This window comes from Symphodus melops (genome assembly GCF_947650265.1).
Source record: "Symphodus melops genome assembly, chromosome: 13".
NCBI classification, from domain to species: Eukaryota; Metazoa; Chordata; class Actinopteri; order Labriformes; family Labridae; genus Symphodus; species Symphodus melops.
In genome coordinates this window covers 19001560-19020228 of record NC_136703.1, presented here as the reverse complement: position 1 = coordinate 19020228, position 18669 = coordinate 19001560, and the positions used below count along the sequence as shown (strand labels likewise).

The 18669-nt window shown below is 40.9% G+C and overlaps 1 protein-coding gene across 3 annotated transcripts in view; it reads left to right on the top strand.

The window, feature by feature from the left end:
- LOC306833603 (cadherin-4-like) overlaps positions 1-18043 on the top strand; it is a 209579-nt gene extending 191536 nt beyond the window's left edge. For all 3 annotated transcript variants that reach the window (XM_079358979.1, XM_079358980.1, XM_079358978.1), the window contains 7 exons: positions 995-1251; positions 6769-6911; positions 11138-11377; positions 12123-12359; positions 13563-13702; positions 13788-13952; positions 15340-18043. In XM_079358979.1, the coding sequence (XP_079215105.1) occupies positions 995-1251; positions 6769-6911; positions 11138-11377; positions 12123-12359; positions 13563-13702; positions 13788-13952; positions 15340-15543 (1386 nt within the window). In that variant the 3' untranslated portion in view covers positions 15544-18043. The remainder of the gene's footprint in view (positions 1-994; positions 1252-6768; positions 6912-11137; positions 11378-12122; positions 12360-13562; positions 13703-13787; positions 13953-15339) is intronic.
- The last annotated feature ends 626 nt before the right edge of the window (positions 18044-18669 follow it).

Genomic DNA, 18669 nt, shown 5'->3' with positions numbered 1-18669 from the left:
CTGAGGAATGTGGCGGCAGTACCTGCAAGCATCGTATTTGTTCTCCTCTTTACTTCCTTGCTTGTTGTTGTTGTCGTTTGAACCTGATCCTGTAGTCTTCATTAGGAGAGCACACAACTGTCACTCTGGTTTAGACTCAGCCGGCAAAACCCCTGTAGAGAACACACACACACAAACAAACACACACTCCCTCAAAAGACAGCACCATGACAGCCTCTGTGAATAGACTTAAGCCCTTCTGTACATGTCTGTGTGTATGTGTTTATGTGTGTTGGTGAGTTGTTTACAGAGAATATGGGTCCCATTCATCAGGGGACCACTTGACACGGCATCTGTTCATTTACTGTGTCCTTTATCGTCAACAGGGTTCAACGCATACTCCTCAGGCTGAAAGAGAAATGTTGACAGGGGTTGTAACACTTTAATGAGCATAATATTTATAGTGCAGCCCCTGCGCTTCAACACTTGACATGGTTTGCTCATAAAAAGCAATAATGATAATAATGCCACTGACAGCAGTAATAATCACTGACCATACAGGTTGAGAAAAGGCTTCATTTGTTCATGTTACTTCACCTTAAAAAACAAGCATGGCAGCTGTAGTTGTTGTTTTTTTTTGTTTGTTTGTTTTGCTTTACTTCTTTTAATACATCAAGTAAGCAGAAAATATTGTAATTGTTGTTGGTTTTTTCACGACACAAACGAAGTTGATGATTTGGGGTTTGGGTTTTTACAGATGTGATTCTTTTTGTGTATGGGGCTACCTTTGATTTCATGTTTTCAAATGCGTGAAAGTGACCAATTTAAATGATTAAAAAAAAGGAACAAGTGTATTTAATAGAATGTGTAAGTGTGTATACAGTAAGTGTTTCGGTGCATCATTTTGATCCACATGCTCCATGATCTTCAAACTATATTTGACTGTTTTTCATTCAATGGCGATGACAGACTCTCACGTCTTGCACTCTGTTGTTTACGTCCTTTCTCCCTGCAGCCAGTTGACTTTGAGATGAACCGGGCCTTCATGCTCACAGTAGTGGTGTCCAACCAGGCCCACTTAGCTAGTGGCATCCAGTCCTCGCTCCAGTCCACAGCAGGGGTCACCATATCTGTCCAGGATGTCAATGAGCCCCCGTACTTTCCAACAAACCCAAAACACATCCGCTTTGAGGAGGGCGTTCCTGCTGGCACCAGCCTGACAACCTTCTCAGCCTCAGATCCAGACCGACTGCAGATGCAGCAGACAATCAGGTACTGAGTGTTTACAGTAGATACTGCAACCGTGTGGGTCTACTTCTACGGGCAAATTCTGACATTTTAATAGCGTCGCTCATTGAATTTCCCTCTGATTCCAAATCCTTTTATAAGTGATAAGATAGTTTCAATTTGTCTCTAGAACCAAAAAAGTATTCTCTGTTTTAAGAAATGCGTTCTATACATTGTAAGTAAAAGTCTGTCATAAATCCTTCCATATACACTAACAGTGGGCTAAAAAGCCTCTTGGATTGGTTCCATGTCAGTAGTTAGGGGTCAAAGTCCAACAAGGGTACTATATTTTGGCATCACCCATCTCTCAAAGTCTTACTGTGCAAGGTTTATGAGCCAGGGAAGAACTCTGGGTAGGGAGGGTAAGGTTAATAGGGAGCAATAGCCTCTGGGGTAATAAGATGTGTGTGCTCTCTGCAGGTTGCATGAGCACATGCATTCAGTTGAGCACACGCAACTCACACGTACACACACACACACACACACACACACACACACACACACACACGTCAAGCTCATAGCAGAAAAGAGAGAGAACATATGAGAGTGGGAGAAGGGGAGCATAAAGAGAACAGCTGGCTCGAGCTCAAACACCTGACACAGCGTTATGTCCACCTGCAGTGTTTTTTTGTTTTTTTTTCTTTGCGCTAAGCCTCTCTGGATCTTAAATGTAAACCAACCTTTAAATAACCAGCAGGCTTTTCCTGAAACCTGCTGTCAGCTCACCTACAGCAGTGACTGTGTGACAGCCTATTAAACTTAAAGGTAATCTATTGACTTCACTTATACGGATGTTGCAAAGACAGAATCTTACATATCCCTAATAGGTTTTAACTCAGCTTGGACTATGGCCCTTAGCTGGATCTTCTAGATAGTCCTGGAGTGTCACTTCTGCATGTGTAGGGCTAACTACAAACTAACTAAAAACTACAAACACATGTACCTTACTTCTGTATTTAGCACAGCTTCTGGTGTCAGTAAAATATCTGTAATACATAAAGCGAGGTGAAGGAAAATAACAGAGGTCCTTATTTTGTGAGACATGAACTCCACCCTGGTCTCCTGAATACATTAATACCATTCTTTAAGAGGACTTTTGTGCTCTTTCAAACAAGTCACTTGGCTTCTGTGTCACATCAAAACACGAAACTGAAAGAGTTAACAGTATTTACTATTCAGCTTCATTCAGGCTCCCGTGCGGGCTGGTTTCCCCTCTTGGTCACATATTTTATAACCAGTTGATAAAATGGCTGTGTGCCATGACATTAATACCACCTCTTTCCACCCCTTACACTCCAGAAGCTCTTTCATTCCCCTTTTTCTCTAGGGATAAGATATGAACAAATTTCCCAGCTAATCTCCCAGCAAATGAGAGTAAATTGGGTGTACATTATAATTTCGAAAGACACCAAAGTCGCCAGCTGTGCTTTCTCTCTCTCTCTCTCTCTCTCTCTCTCTCTCTCTCTCTCTCTCTCTCTCTCTCTCTCTCTCTCTCTCCCTCTCTCAATTCACTTTGACCTCTTTGCTTTTCTCCCTGGTTTTCCATGACCTCTGTCTCACTGCAGTACTTAACATCTTAAAATTAACTTAGTCTTTTACAGCAGTAACTGAGGTCTTTTACAGTCTCTGTAACACAAGCCCAGTTGCTTTTCCTGTGCACTATTAGCTACACGAGGAGGCAGGACTGGAGATGGCACATTTACATCCTCATTCAATTGGATCCATCTGAAAGGGATCACTATCAATCTGTGGATTTACATGAATCCAATAAAAGGTATCAACTCAACTGTTATGTAAGGACACTAATCACAGCTCTTCCATCTGTCTCTTGAATGTGTATTATTCTGGAGGAATAAATATACTGGGGCGGATTCTTACCAATCAACTAAAACCGGAAAAATTATAATTTTTCTCATTTTTAGCATACAAAGAACTGTGCATTCCTCCAAACTCTATCAGTCACGTGCCAATTGACATGTCAGATTGCCTGGAGGAGATATTATGACACAGTTTGTGTTACATGTCAAGGCACATCCTTACTTGTAACAGAGTTGTGTGTCTTAGTAAATGGATTTTGAAGATACTAAAAGCAAAGAGAGATGAAGTGAAGATTCAGACGGAGCTATAAAAGTCCAAACTAAAAATAAAAAAGAGCTAAAGGACGACGAGGCAAAAGAAGCTACGTATGTTGAGCTGACTTCAGGTGAAGGTTTGAACTTGACAGGTGCTTATCAAGAGAGGGACAGGCTGACAGTCCCGTTGGAGCTGAAGAGGAGCGATGTGGACAGGAGTGTGTGTGTGTGTGTGTGTGTGTGTGTGTGTGTGTGTGTGTGTGTGTTGGGGGGGGGGGGGTGAGTGAGGCATCGTGCATCACTTGTCAGATACCCGACTAGTGAGGTCGAGACATGGGACTCAAGACACCGGCATAAATGATTGCCCAAACCGCCTTGGTTAAGCTTGAGACATACATTTTTCATCCTCAGGGTCGGGGGCTTGAAAAATAAATGTCATACCTCTCACTGCTACTTGCTAAGATAACTAACCTGACAGCCCTAATCATGCATCCAGCTATATTCACATGCCAACCAACTCCCAGACGAGAGAAACTTTGAGGGTGAGAAGACAGGAGGATAACACAGGAGATAAGACGCATTGAGTAAATATAAAACTGTGACACAGAAAATAAAAAAGCTAAACCAGATTTTTATTCCAGAATAGCAGCCGAGTCAACAGGACCTGTTCACCTTTTCAAGAACAACAAACTAAATTGTCTTAACTCTTTATGTAAAAGTATGCAAGGGACTGCCAGTAATGTTGTTGACAGTAGGGACTTGTAAATAAAAACAGTGTGGCCGCTTTCGTAATCATTATTCTAATGGCCAGAGTAACCCCGTTTGTAAGAATGTTTTAATGGCAGACACATTCTGCCCTCAACCTATCTGGACTTTTTCTCCAGACTAGAAATAATAATGCTGCAGATTGTCTATTCAGCGTGTTGGAAATGACTTTTGCTGCAAGAGCTGTTCATTCAGGACTTCATTTGTTCATATAAGGTTTATTAAACCTGCATACAGTAGAGAGCTGTTTAGGGGACTTTAATTAACGTGCGGTGGTGGACAGAGCCCTCTGCTTTGTGAACAACCTTTGTGTTATAGCTTTTATCTTCAGAGAGCACACAGTCACTCTCGCTATCATGCAGTGTGACTGAGGAAAGAATGGTCTCTGGTGGTCTTTTATAGCCCATTATGGCGGAAGAAACTCTTGCTCCCACTCACACACACCATCATCTACATTGTCTTTTTTTCTCATTTTTCTGCCAGTTACTCATTTTTAAGGGTCAGTGCAACCAAATGACAAAAAAAAATCCCATTTCCTCACCTTTCTTCAACAGTTGCAGATAACATATTTTTTTATGGAAGCAAGTTATTTGATATTTGCCAAAACTTATTTAATTTATTCCCCAATCCTCATCTTCAAGGTTCGACTAGAGTGTAGGATCAAAGAATTAAGGTGGTATCTGTGCTGTCACAGCTTTTCATTTCTTTTATGGTCAATAAGTTTTTGGGCTGCTTTCCGGTTTATTAAGACAGCTCCTGAATCTCACTATTAGTACACATAAAGGCCAAGTGCAGACCTGTGATATGCAGGGATAAGAAAATAACGTTATGAGTGGTGTGTCTGTTCCTGCTTGATGATAAGATGAATTTGTGATCTGGTTAAGAGAAGGGGAAAAGAAGGGTGGAAAATGTTGATGATGTTGTTTTTACTAAACATGAGGGGGAAAAAAAGGATGTTTAGATTTTACATCAAGCTATTTGTCCTTGTATGTTAGGATCACTTGTGTTTGAGTACGGATTGAACAAACAGTAGTTTGAATAGGTGAAAAATAAGTGTAAAACTCTGGACAGAGTGATTCACCGAAATATATCTTTCCTTCTGCCGTATCAGAAAGTGAGTCAATTTGGCTTGGCAAAACCAATTCAGACTGTGTCTGACATAAGGTATTAGTGGATTTTAGTTCAGTTTTTGTTTCTTTACTTGGTCATAAAACAAGATCAATTATTTTTGTATCAAATCAAAGGTAACAAGGATATTAAAAACCAGATCCTACAGCCCTGCTACTACTTTCCATTATCACCACTCCCTGTCCCTTTCTCCTCTCCCACCAATTCCAAATGATTTCCTTCTCTCTTACATCCCCCCTCCCACTGTGACAGACTCGCTGTAGCCCTTTTGGTGATTTCACAGTCCGCCAGTTAGTGGCTGTGGGCTTGGCTAGCCTGTGTGAAAACGGCCAGAGTGTGGGAATGTCATCTCTATGATCCCCTTCCCCACACTGTGCTACGCCTGGGATCATGCCCACTGCCTGCTGGGAAAATCCCACCTTCCTCTCTGCAGGAGAGAGATTATACTCTCTGTACCCCCTCCGTCCAGCCACCCACCCTTCTAGGCTTTCAATCCCTGCCGTATAAATACTAAATGTAGTGTTAGTAATCAAGTGGGCTGTACAGTGGCCTTAAGCATCCTATAATTCAATAAATAAAAAGCAAGGGGTAAGGACAAATCAATTTCAATTTAGATCGATTTAAAAGCTGGATGTATATGTCACATAGCAACATGGTCTTGCTGCTTTGACTGACATGAAGTCAAGAAAATCAACATCACACAGAGTGTTCTTTTCGAAGCCAAGGGTGTCCACTGATGGTGTTTCACAAGAAAGAGGGAGACCGCAGCCAAGAGAGGTTGCAGTTGATGAACTGTGTGTCACAGAAAGAAAGAGGCGAGGATAAGAAGATAAAGGGGGGGGGGGGGGGGGGAATGTATGAATACATAAGCACAGCAAGATGAGATGAGGTGGCACAGGTTCTAGAGAGATCAGATAGAATTGCAAGTGTGGAACGAGCCCAAAGCTACCAAAGCCCGTGAAACAAGAAATGTTAGATCAGAGAGAGATTGGGATTCAATCCTGGAGATGATCCCCTGTTCCTCCGCTGGCCTTTATCCCTGGGGAGTGTCACCACCTGCTACCACATCCACTTTTCTGTTTGACGATCAGGACCAAGATCCTATCATCCTGTCTCCACCCTATACAGAGTTGCCCATACACACACACCGTGACATTTGGAGAAATACATGTACTAAAACATTAATGTGCAGTACACAACCCTGTCATGAAGTTTGGCCTCTGTCAGCATAGCCTGGAATGTGTGCATACAATACACAGGCAGCTGCACTGGTGCTTAACTAGGGAGGTAATTGACTTCAATGTTTGGTACACAGGAGTGAAAAATGATGTGAAATTGACTGTTGGCTGCAGGCGCCAGAGGAGAAGTCAATGAAGAATTAAACTGTGTGAAGGTCAGGCTGTTGTGATTTTGCGAGTGTGTGTATGCGCAGGCAATCTATCTCTGCATAGACTCAGGAGAACATTTACAATTGTTTGTAAACACAGAAATGCTAGCGCTAACTCCTTCATCGATCTGTCCTTGTGTGTCTCTATAGGTATTCAAAGCTGAACGACCCGGCAGACTGGCTGTCCATCAACAGGACCAACGGTCAGATCATAACCACCGGCATGCTCGACAGGGAGTCTGTCTATGTCAAAAACAATATTTATGAAGCTACATTCCTGGCAACAGACAATGGTAAGTGCCTCTTTTAAGACACGTTTTAAACCTGGGCTTCTTTTTTTTTTTTTTTTTCAAAATCTGCTTGAGTAAAGTCACAGCTTTCTAGGCTTTTTTTACCTTCTTATTTATTTATGTAAATTTTCCTACAGCTTTATTTTTTACAGTATGTTTGTTTTCTGTGCTGCTCTATGCAGTCTGCCTGAATCCATGTGATGCGGTGTAATAAATATGAATAAATATAAAAGTGTTCACTGATTTTTAAATTCCTAAAACATAAATGCATTCTACATTTCAAATGTTACCTTTCTGACTCCAGTAATTATTGTACTGGAGCACAGGTACGGCAATTTCTTAGTAATCTTGACCTATACCTGATACGACAGTATACAAAACAATCCGATTATTACCCACAGTTGAAAGCACTGACACTTGCTTGAGGCTGTCATTGTTGATTCCAGTGAGAGTTAAGCTGAGTGCTTGGAATGCTAAGAGCTGTAATCATTGTTGGAAACAATCAGATGTCAAGGTAAATACAAGTTAGAGTAGAAAAATGTTAAAAAAAATAAAAAAAATAAAAATGCTACTTGGTGCTTGATAGAAATGAAGACATTTGTGAGGATTTAGAGGGAAATAAAGAAGTGAAAGCTCTGCAGCATTTAAATGCAGTGCAGCCGGGTAAGAGTTAGAGAAAATCCTGGATTCACACAGCTGGTCACACTCTTGATCCTCTCCCCTATTCTCTTCTCCTCTCAAACTTCTTATCTTCAGTCCATGACTGCCTTTGCCTCCCTTTCTCAATGTGGTATATACACTATATACCAAGCCTCATGTTTAACTGAGCACAAACTCAATCAAAGCAAGTAAATAAACTCCCTTTTTCTCAAGTGGAGGCAAGTTCTTCTCCTAGTAAAAAGGGAAAAGCTTTTCCCCGTCCTCCTAAGTTGTCTTATCTATAACAGGCAGTGTGCTGGTGTATTTATCTAAAGTTCTGCTGGCGTCAAAACATTGGTGTATTTTTAGGTTTGAGCGTTAATGTATTTCAAAAGCACTCATTTGAAACACATGCAATGACTGACAATGTCAGACACCATGGCGTGTACCTTGCTGTGCTGATGGGGAAAAAAGAAGCAGCGAGTTAGAGGCTGTTGTTTGGACTTTTCATTTTCAACATCTCATTTACTCTCAGGCATTCAGCTGCAAGAGTTGTTTAATATTTGAACTATGGCAAGTCTAAAGGGTGGAATGCAGCAGGTCAAATTGTCTGTGTTTGTGTGTGTGTGTGTGTGTGTGTGTGTGTGTGTGTGTGTGTGTGTGTGTGCGTGTGCGTGTTGCGTGCGTGTGTGTGTGCATGCATGTGCCTGCTTCCTGTATATCAGTCAGAATGTTAAAGTGTAACTGAAGTGCCAGACCTCATAAAGTGAGAGGGATTATGGTTAGAGGTATAAACAGACAGAACTGGTCGTGGAAGAGATGGTGACAGCATAAAGAGAAGTGCTACCATATTTCATGTGCCCCCATGACACAATCTAACTGCCTCAGACTTTTCTGGCATATTTTTTTTTTTCTTTTTTGAACACCTCTGGCATTGTTTATGTGTTAGTGTGCTCTTCAAAAAAAAAACATATGGCAGCAGGCTTGCCACAAGTCTTTTCACCATGCCTCACATCTCTAAGCCAGCATCAAAAAAAGGAGTTAATACAAATCCTTTTGAGGAATTTACACAAACATAATTATTTATTTAGCTGGTTAAAACCCACATAATTCTCCTATCAGCTGTGGCAAGCTGCTTCCACATGTCCCCCATACATGGTTGGGATTAACAAACCAGCACAACGAAAAGCCTCTGTGCGTGCTTATGTGTGTTTGAACCTTTGTGTTTGTTCATTCCATGTGTTTATGTTTAAATAGGTATGTGTTATATGTCTTACTTTTGCGTTTCATACTTAAGTGTATGCATATAATCTGCTGGTTATAAGCCACTGGTGATAGAATTGTTGAAATCTGTTTAAATAGAGACAATCATTGATCCTCTAAAGAGCTTGTAAACATGGTTAAAGCTTTTAGGGGTTCATGATGTCATCATAATATTACAATATTCAACTTTTATCACAATATTAAATCAAAATGTGCTCTGTTCAAAGATAAAACTACATCTAGAGAAAAATGCAATAGTAGTTTTAACAGTGCTATTTGGTAAGCACCTACTGACATGATGCTGTAAGTAGTTCTAGCTTTTATTTAGTTTTTATTTCAGTGTTACCACTGCCCTCTCACACAATTTAAAAATATGGAGGCTGTTGTTCACTTTTTGTGTGAGTTGTTTAGCCCAGAGTCTGTTTATTAACTGACAGACGGTATTATATATATATAAAACATTGACATATAAAATAATGATTGAATTTCAAAGAGCCTCTTTGTTTTAAAAGTGGGGAAAATGCAGAAGTGTCTTAAAACTGCATTCTTTTTAATGGCCAGCAGGGGCATTTTACTGCTTGCAGAAAAATGTGTCGCTGTTTTGAAACCCAGTAAGAAAAAAAAATGACTTCTCATTTTGTTAATTACCCACTAAAAATGTTTCTAGTGATTTTGATTGATACATTTTTTCCAACCTAATGTGATGTTTATTGTAAATAATGGTCTCATATAGAGTTTAAATCAGCCGTAACGCTTGGTAATCCTGAGGCCTCTCTTCCGGTCGAAAAGTGTCGTGAACAAAGCAACAGGTCAACCAGGAAGCAGATGAAGCTACCGGTATCCATCCTTCCACCCAATTATGGTCCCTTGAGATTAAAAAAAAATGCTGTATTTGGAGCTTCAGAACAACTTTAATATTAAGTAATGGTAGTATTACCACAAACAGAGTTCAAACTGTCGACAGACTCACTTACACTGAGTCAGACTGTCACAATCTTCTTGTGGCAAATGTCTTGCTCTGTTGCCATGTTTAATTGGCACATCTGTCAGCTTTGCATAAATCTTTCTAAATGACATCGCCCTTATCTCATCCCTGAGATGGGCCCAGAGGTTGCTTGATTCCATCCAATGGCTCAGCCAGCGGGGCATGGCGGGGAAATGACTCATAATTGGAGGCAGCTAAGGGTCGTCACCTCCTGACACACTCAATAAACAGCCCTGAGCTTAATACAGCTACACCCTTTCTTTTATTTTTTTTCTCTGCGAGTTTTTCATACCACTCATTTACATATATGCATTCTTCTCCTCGCTCAGTTGTATCTTTTCTAAAGTATCTATACTTTACTCCTAAAGTGTCACAGTGCTCTTCATTGTGTTGTAATTTTTGGGATTCTACTGAATGTGTGAAGCGCTTGAGTCCAGGACAAATTACCCCAACAGGACAATAGTGTATCCTATTCTGTTGTATTGTTAATATCTGTCATTGCTAGAGCAAATGGAATGTTACTCTGTTCAATGAACAATGCTTCAGGTCTGTATCGTTGGAAGAGGTGTGTGTGTGTCCGTGCATCAGTTCATCATGTTATTGCAGTCCAGTCCAATACATACAATATTGTGGAGCGGCAGCACCTGAAATTGCTGCTTAAAGCACCAGACCAAATGTTTACAACTTTCTTAATAATCTAACACTTTTACACTAAGGTGCAACATTAGTGTAACGTCTAAACATGTTAATTTCAGAGGAAACCACATCTTTAATAGCTTCACTATAAGCAACAGCTGCATGTTTGTATGTTGAATAAGATTTTTGCTTGATTATGTAAAAGAAAGAAATTGTGTATCACAGTGAATATGCGACATTCACCTTTCTGAAGTCGATTGTTAATATTGCCGGCAGAGGAGCCTTTATTTACAGAATTATAGATGTCTCTCTTTGTACTGTGTAAATACACTTAGACAAGGACTTGTTTGATTGTGTTACAGTCATCATTATTGTACCTAAGCCCTCTCTAGGCGATGTGAGGTGCTGTGCCTGCATCTGGATTGACTCTGATGGGTTTGATTTGGCTGTAAGGCAAAAAGAGGAGCTCGGAGCGTAACTGTCAGAAGCATTTCTGTTTGAGGCAGAAATTGTCCTCCAGCTGTACAACATCCTTACCTCTAAACATTGTTTCTTTCACCTCTTCTCCTTCTTTTTCAATCACTCTTGTAATTCTCTTTCATTATTTCCCTCTACTGGTCCTCAATTCTGTCCCTCTTCCCTCTCAATCATCCCTTTCAATACATTCATCGTGATACTATTTTTTCTTCCCTCGTTCTGCTCCCAGGCTCTCCTGCTGCCAGCGGCACGGGCACCCTGCAGATCTATCTGATAGATATTAATGACAACCCCCCAGCACTTATACCCAAGGAGTCTCAGATCTGTGAGCGGATTAACAGAAACGTCAACGGTGTCAACATCACTGCCGCTGATGCTGACACAGATCCCAACGCTGGTCCCTTCGTCTTCGAGCTGCCGAGCTTTCCCAGCAGCATCCGACGCAACTGGACAATTTCTCGGATAAGTGGTGAGGACATGTTAGTGCAGGACTAATGACCATAAAAGAATATACTGTATACTGTATTAACCATCTTTACATATTTTACTATACTGTGACTTTCACCAGATCTAATTAACCATAAGGCTCCTTACTTTGCAGGCTTACTATGCCATACACAAGAAAACATTAAGCTCCTGCGAAGAATGTTTAATTGATTAGGTAACCAACTGAAATATATCCTACAAAAGCAAACCAAACTGTCAGCGACATGATTGGCTATTTCTATATAATTACAGTTACATCACGCTGAAGACACAGCCTCTTTTTACATTATAATAATAATAATAATAATACATTTAGTTTATGGGCGCCTTTCATGACACTCAAGGTCATCTTACAGGACTGTTCCTGTTATGTATGTGACTGTTTAAAGGATGATAAACAAGATGAGAATTTTCAGAAGATTCTTCTTACACACATAGGCAAAATCAGAGAGAAGTAATACATACTGCTTCCTCCACGTGGGTCAAAACCAGTACAAAATAAAAGTTCCTCATTGGAGATTTAATCCTCTCCAATATAATAATCATCGGTCTCTATATGTCATGGTAACCATATTCCCATGCCTTATATGGAAGCCTTTTTTTTCAGAGTTATTGTAAAAATGAATGATCATGCAGGACCCAAATAGGAACTGGCTTAATGCTTATATCAGTAATTGTGATGATAATTTACATCTAGCGATTATCCTCTCTCTTTTCCCACTACGCAGGTGATTATGCTCGTCTTGGGCTGCGATACCAGATATATCTAGAGCCAGGGGTGTATGAGGTCCCTATCACTGTGTCAGACTCGGGGAACCCTCCGTTGTCCAATAGGTCAGTCATCAAAGTGAAGGTGTGTCCCTGCGATGAAAACGGAGACTGCACCACCCTTGGGGCTGTGGCAGCTGCTGGTTTAGGAACCGGAGCCATCATCTCCATCCTCATCTGCATCATCATACTACTCAGTGAGTAACAGCTTCTCATAGTTTATTCAAGGACTGACGCACTGCTCACACACACACACATACACACACACACTCTTATACATACAACTCAGAAAGTTCAACCGCAGAATGTTGGCGTTCATATGCCCCTCTGTCCAAAAAGTGCTGTCATGGGTGCAGTCATGAAACATTCACCAGGCTGTGAAACAACAGCATGAACAATAGTTTGCATAATATATTAAATCCTCAACAGCTGGAATCCATTCCTGCATCTTTTGACAGGGACTTTTTTGTCTTGTATTTCTGTTAGAGTAAATTTCTGCCTCTGTCTGATTCATGCTGTTAGCTTATTTTCTTGCTGTGGTTGCATAATTTAATAGTACCCACTAGTCCTATAGACATATTGCAGCTGGAGGAATTTTCCAACTATTCTAAAATGTGTATGCTGAATTGACCAACACGTTTTTAGATATCTCTCGAAGAAGAAAACAGTCACACGCAGAGAAAATCTATAAAAGTCAACGAGCCACAAAAAGTCAAGTTAATTTGTGAATTAGGAGTGCTGGAAAATTGTGTACAGACATCAACAGTCCCTAGAGGAAATAGTGTATTGACATTGGTGCTCATTTGACTTTCATCTTCATTCACAAGCAGTTCAAAGTTTTCCACTTTTCTGCAATATACTGGATCTCAAAAGATACCAGATGGAATGGCACACACTTATGACCAAACACTGAGAAACTTGAATCCCAGAAAAGAATCCAGGACTTTTGTGCTCACCTGACTTTTCCCCTAGCGCTGTCTTGAGGCTCATACATCTGTGGTTGTAAGAGAAACATTGCTATGAACACCTATTAGGATGAGATCAAATTTGACTGGTGCAGTCATGTCCCCTTAGGAGTTATCATGTCAAAGTGTCTGTACATTAGCCCACCCTAGTCTCTGAACAAATATTAGTAACACCACCCTCAGGTTCAGCTTTATATGTTGTTATCAGAGAATTAGCATGTTTCTGTGCTAACACCCCATACTAAGATAAAACCATATTTAAACACTACCCTCTCAAATTAGCATTTTAGCAATCATCTAGCATGGCTATGCAACTATTTTTCTGTATATGATAAGGGTAGAGTATTTCCCTATTATCTGTTGTGGTATTTTATCACAGTGTCAACGTAGATGTTCATAATGGTTGTGTGTGTGTGTGTGTGTGTGTGTGTGCAGGCATGGTCCTGTTGTTTGTGGTGTGGATCAAGCGCAGAGAGAAAGAGAGGCAGACCAAGCAGCTTCTCATTGACCCTGAAGATGACGTCAGGGACAATATCCTAAAATACGATGAAGAGGGAGGAGGAGAAGAGGACCAGGTGAGATTCTTAAAGACATTCACCCAAGCATGCTTACTATGTTGCCCTCTTGCACCCACTCACCCACACCCTGATGTCTGTGTAGGACTATGACCTGAGCCAGCTGCAGCAGCCGGACTCCTTGGAGCACATCATCAGCAAGCCGCCCGGGGTTCGCAGGGTGGATGAACGTCCCATCATCCCAGAGTCCCAGTACCCAATCAGACCGGTCGTGCCCCACCCTGGAGACATCGGGGACTTCATCCATGAGGTGAATTAACACAGACACAATGGACATGCGTCACATCTGGCATACATTATATCTCATCCCTCATCAGATTGTTTCTTCCACAGCAAGCCAGCCTCTCACTTTCACTTTCCATCGATCTGACATCTAATGTGATTACTCATTTTGGATGCTGTTCAATATGTAAACTTTAGCAGAGTGATGGAAATGCAGAGTTTTGTTTTACTTTACAGCTACACTCACCTTGCCAGCTTTATCCACACTTACACACACACACACACACACACATACACACACACACACACACACACACACACACACACACACACACACACACACACACACACACAAACTGCTGGCACACTGTTGCGAGAAAATGCTGATTGACAGACTCGTGACAACACGTTCACACTCGAGAGGTGTTGGCAGCTGTTCAGCTTTGATCCATTCAGCCTTGACTTTCTCTCTCTCTTTCTCTTTCTATCTCTCTTTCTTTCTATTTGTTCTCCCTCATCCTTTTTCCTCCCTCTGTCTCTCTCTTTCTCTCTATCTCCCTCACTCATACTTGTACTCCCCTGATCTCGCTCCAGCAGTCTGGTAAAACACAAACACAGCAAACACATGGTGTTCCTGTCATGCACTGTCCCCTTGGGGTTTGAGGCTTTTTAGGTTTCCGCACGTAGCATCTCTCTGTATTCCAGTGAAGTGGATGAAGTCCATTCTTCTTACTTGCCTAACCTTAAGGTCCATCATCCTCATTTCTCATCCTAAGAAACAAGTATAAGCAGCAAATACACAAACCTCTTCTTATTCATGGAACCAAACTAAATTTTAGAAATACGCTTTGTAAAATATTTTTTTATTTGTAAGAACCCCGCCTAGAGAAATTTATAGAATCCACAAAGTACAGACTTCTTTAGTTGTGTATGGTCGATTCTGGTAATGTTTGTTTATCATTGTCAACTATTGTCATTGTTAAGGTCTGCCAAGCTTTAACATGGGAGCTTTCATGGGAGTGTCTGAAATGTTTAAGAAAACAGAAAAATAGGAAATAACCCCCGTTGATGTCACTGTGATGTCATCAGGACTGTTTATCTCTGCCTTTGCTAATAAACTGGGAGAGAAAGGGGCTAAAAATTCGAAATTGAGTATAAATGTCTGGGGGCATCATGGGATATGTAGTTATCAGTATTTTCAGAGCTTGATCCAAACGACGGACCTTGAACTCCTGCTGTAATTTTCACTTTTTCTTTTGGGCATTTCTTAATCGTTTGTTTTTTACTTCCAACATTTGACTACATTTCCATCACTGGTCAACCAGATTTTTACATTTTTTCATATTCTCCACTGTAGGTTTGTAGGTATTGACCACTACCTTTTCTTTTGTGTTTTTGTGTGTGTGTTTGTTCAGGGTTTGCGAGCGGCAGACAATGACCCCACTGCTCCTCCGTATGACTCCCTGCTTGTCTTTGACTATGAGGGCAGCGGCTCCACAGCCGGCTCCGTCAGTTCCCTCAACTCCTCGAGCACGGGGGACCAGGACTATGACTACCTCAACGACTGGGGCCCTCGTTTCAAAAAGCTGGCCGACATGTATGGAGGAGGGGACGATTAAGTCTGCCCAGACTCATATGTATACACGCATACACACACACCCTCGTCCTGTCAGATGGCCAGCTATGCTCTGTCCAACTCTCCCAAATGGGGCTACTACACCCTGATTGAACACGGTAACAAAGACATCTTCACACTGACCAACCAACCAACCAACCAAACCCACCACAGAGGACCGCTGCCACGAGTCTCCTGCTTTTAAGCCTGTCTCAGATTGAAGCAGAAGCTCTGGATTGCAGGCTTCTCAGAGTTTGCATTTTCAAACTTGTTTCATTTCAGGTGTTATGCTCGACGTAGGTTTTAGTTATCGCTCGTCAGATTTTGTAATCCTTGAGTTTGTGTAGCTTTTTTTTTTGTCTCCACTCACCTTCAATTGGAGCCGCTCCATACTCCTTAAGGTTTTCACTTTTCCTACACTGTCAGCCCCCTCTTGCCTCTCTCTGCAGAAGCTTTAGGTTGAGCTGCTTGCTTTGTCTGAGGGAAACACAAGTGAAAAAAAGAAGAACAACAACAACATGAATATGAAAGTCCTTCTTGCATGGAGGGCTTTGGTTTATTCTTTCTTGAACTTGAATTACTTAGAACAGAAGCACTGTTGTTTAAAAAAGTGCCTTCAGTGGTGCATATTTTAGCAGACTCCCGCTAACTCAGGATTGGTTGCCATTTTCTGGGCTCACTTGCCTCTGTATGACCCCTGACCCTTTAACTCAGACCTTCCCTTGTCATCTCTATGGTCCTGCAGTTCTGTGGTGGCTGCAGGAGATATCAGAGGAGCATTGACTGGCTTACGAGGGCGCTTTATTTAGTCATACTGTAAACAGGCCTACAGTGTGTCTGTAAGTTATGAACAAAACATTATAAGACATTCTGTGCTCTTATCACAGCCAACTTGAATGTGATAACTAAAATCACAAAATTATGTTATGGGACTGTCTTAGAGAAGGAATGCATTGTGTGTATTTGTTTATTGTGGCTTCAATAGCAGCTGTGTTTGTTTTGGGCTCTCTGTATTTTCACATCAAACTTGACAAGGTTTGTTATATCATTTTAAAGGTCTTGTGTCACACCTCTATAATGTTGCTGTATAAAAAGTGTTATGACGGTTACTTAAGGAATCTTTGCCTTTAAGACCATTAAGGTTAGTGTGCTTAAACTGTTACCCAAAGCTAATTACCATGGCCTCAGTTATTGTGCAGTAAATGTATGAAAACATATATAAAAACTGTACAAACATGGAGGAAATGAAAAACAGGATTAGTTCGAGCAGCTCTGAAAGTATTGCAAACAGAGTTATGAGCTCGTAAAAGCTCCTTTTTCTTTCTTTCTTTCCTTTTTCTTTTGTTGATTTACTGTTCTAGCTCGCCAAACTTTTAACAAACAAACTTTGGGGTTCGTCCCTGTCACAGAAACTGTGGGAATTGAGTCTCAGCCAGGGTTTTAGCGCCTTCACAATCTGTCTCTCTTCAGGCAACGTTTCATTCATCAGAAATTTCCTCCTGAAATTTTTGGCTGAAAGTTCAAGAGGTTTTACAGAGAAAGTCAGAGGAACGGAAAGTGTGCTGTGAAGCTCTACACTTTATCAAAGCAGACTTGCACAACTAAAGCTCCAGTAATGGCGTTATAATAGAGAGACATTATGAAAAAGAGTTTTGTTGTGTCTAAATGAAAAAGGCAGAGCTACCCACAGGCTTTTGTGATCATGTTTCAGTCCCCAGAACTGCACGTTGAGAAAAGGGAGAAAGTGCTTTAGTCTTTGTATTAAATTATTTAAATATGCAAAACATCTCACAAGGGGAAAGCAGAGAGATGCTGGTGAATGATAGAAAGGTTTAATCATTCTTTATCTTCTGAGTACCCGTTGAAACACTCAATTGTACCCTGTTTCATCTTGAAGTGGACTGACCAGATTTTCTATTAATTATGGATATGATGAATACTTGAAGGAAATCTCGGTAGGGACAGTGTTCTTTAGATGTGATTTGATGAGAAGGTTGCTCTTTTCCTCCTTTTTTCCCCACTGCTTTTAAAGCTACCTTTTCATTGTTCACATGAGAATAACTGGCAATCAAAACATTCCCAGTTTTTTCCCCAGGTTTCTTCAATTGTTATAACTCTGTTATGACTGCCTTCTGACTGAACTCAGAAGAATTCACTCGTGACAAGATTTAAGTCATATGACAGCCTCAGACATCCAACAGAAACACTATAAATAAGAGGAGGAAGGTTGTGGAATAATTACTAAGGTTATCAGGGTAGGATTCTCATTATTATTTAGATTAATAGATAAATGGCTGATGAAGTACTTTATGGGGTAGAAATGATCAGTGGCATTTTTTTTTTCTTTCGTTTTTTTGCATTTCTTATGTCATGTCTGAGAAGACACATAGTTGACTCAAGAAAAGAGCAGTTTCCAAAGCGTGCTGCTGGATCAGCTCTTTTCTACCCGGCTGCTGCACAGCCTGCAGAGTATCTCCACAAAATAAACACAGCTGTTACTTTCTGCTATTTGTGATTATTTCTGACTCATACATGTTGTATATACAGAACTGTTTTATACATTTGGGAACATGATTTATCCGTTTTTGTGTGGCATTATCTCTCAGTTCTGTTTCGAATGAATACCCGGCAATGTATATTTCACCACTAAAAGCCATGTTGCATTTATGAGAATCGGTTTGATTCTATGTGAGCTTACAGCCATACGCTTGTCGCTGTTTAAGATTAGCTTCATCATGGTGAAACGTTTTCACTTCAAACAAACTTGTACAGTCTTTACTAGCACACACTCACTCCTCTAGGCCTTACTGTATATATGTGAGTGTTCTATATTATATAAGCCCTTTCAGCATTGTTCTTATTTAGCTGCGGGGCGCCAACATTACTGAAGGCCATCCAGCGTTCACTGGATGAAGACAAGCTTCAGGCTGTCATATCAGACTGGATTCAGGGCCAAACAAAGCAGGAGCCCCCCCACACACACACACACACATACACAGACTTTACACAAGGTAACTGACCTATAACTGTGTCATACATATTTACATGACACAATGCCATTATGATACTGAATGTTAACAACCACTTGTCACACATGGCAGAACATCATTCGTGGAGTCCGTCACACTTG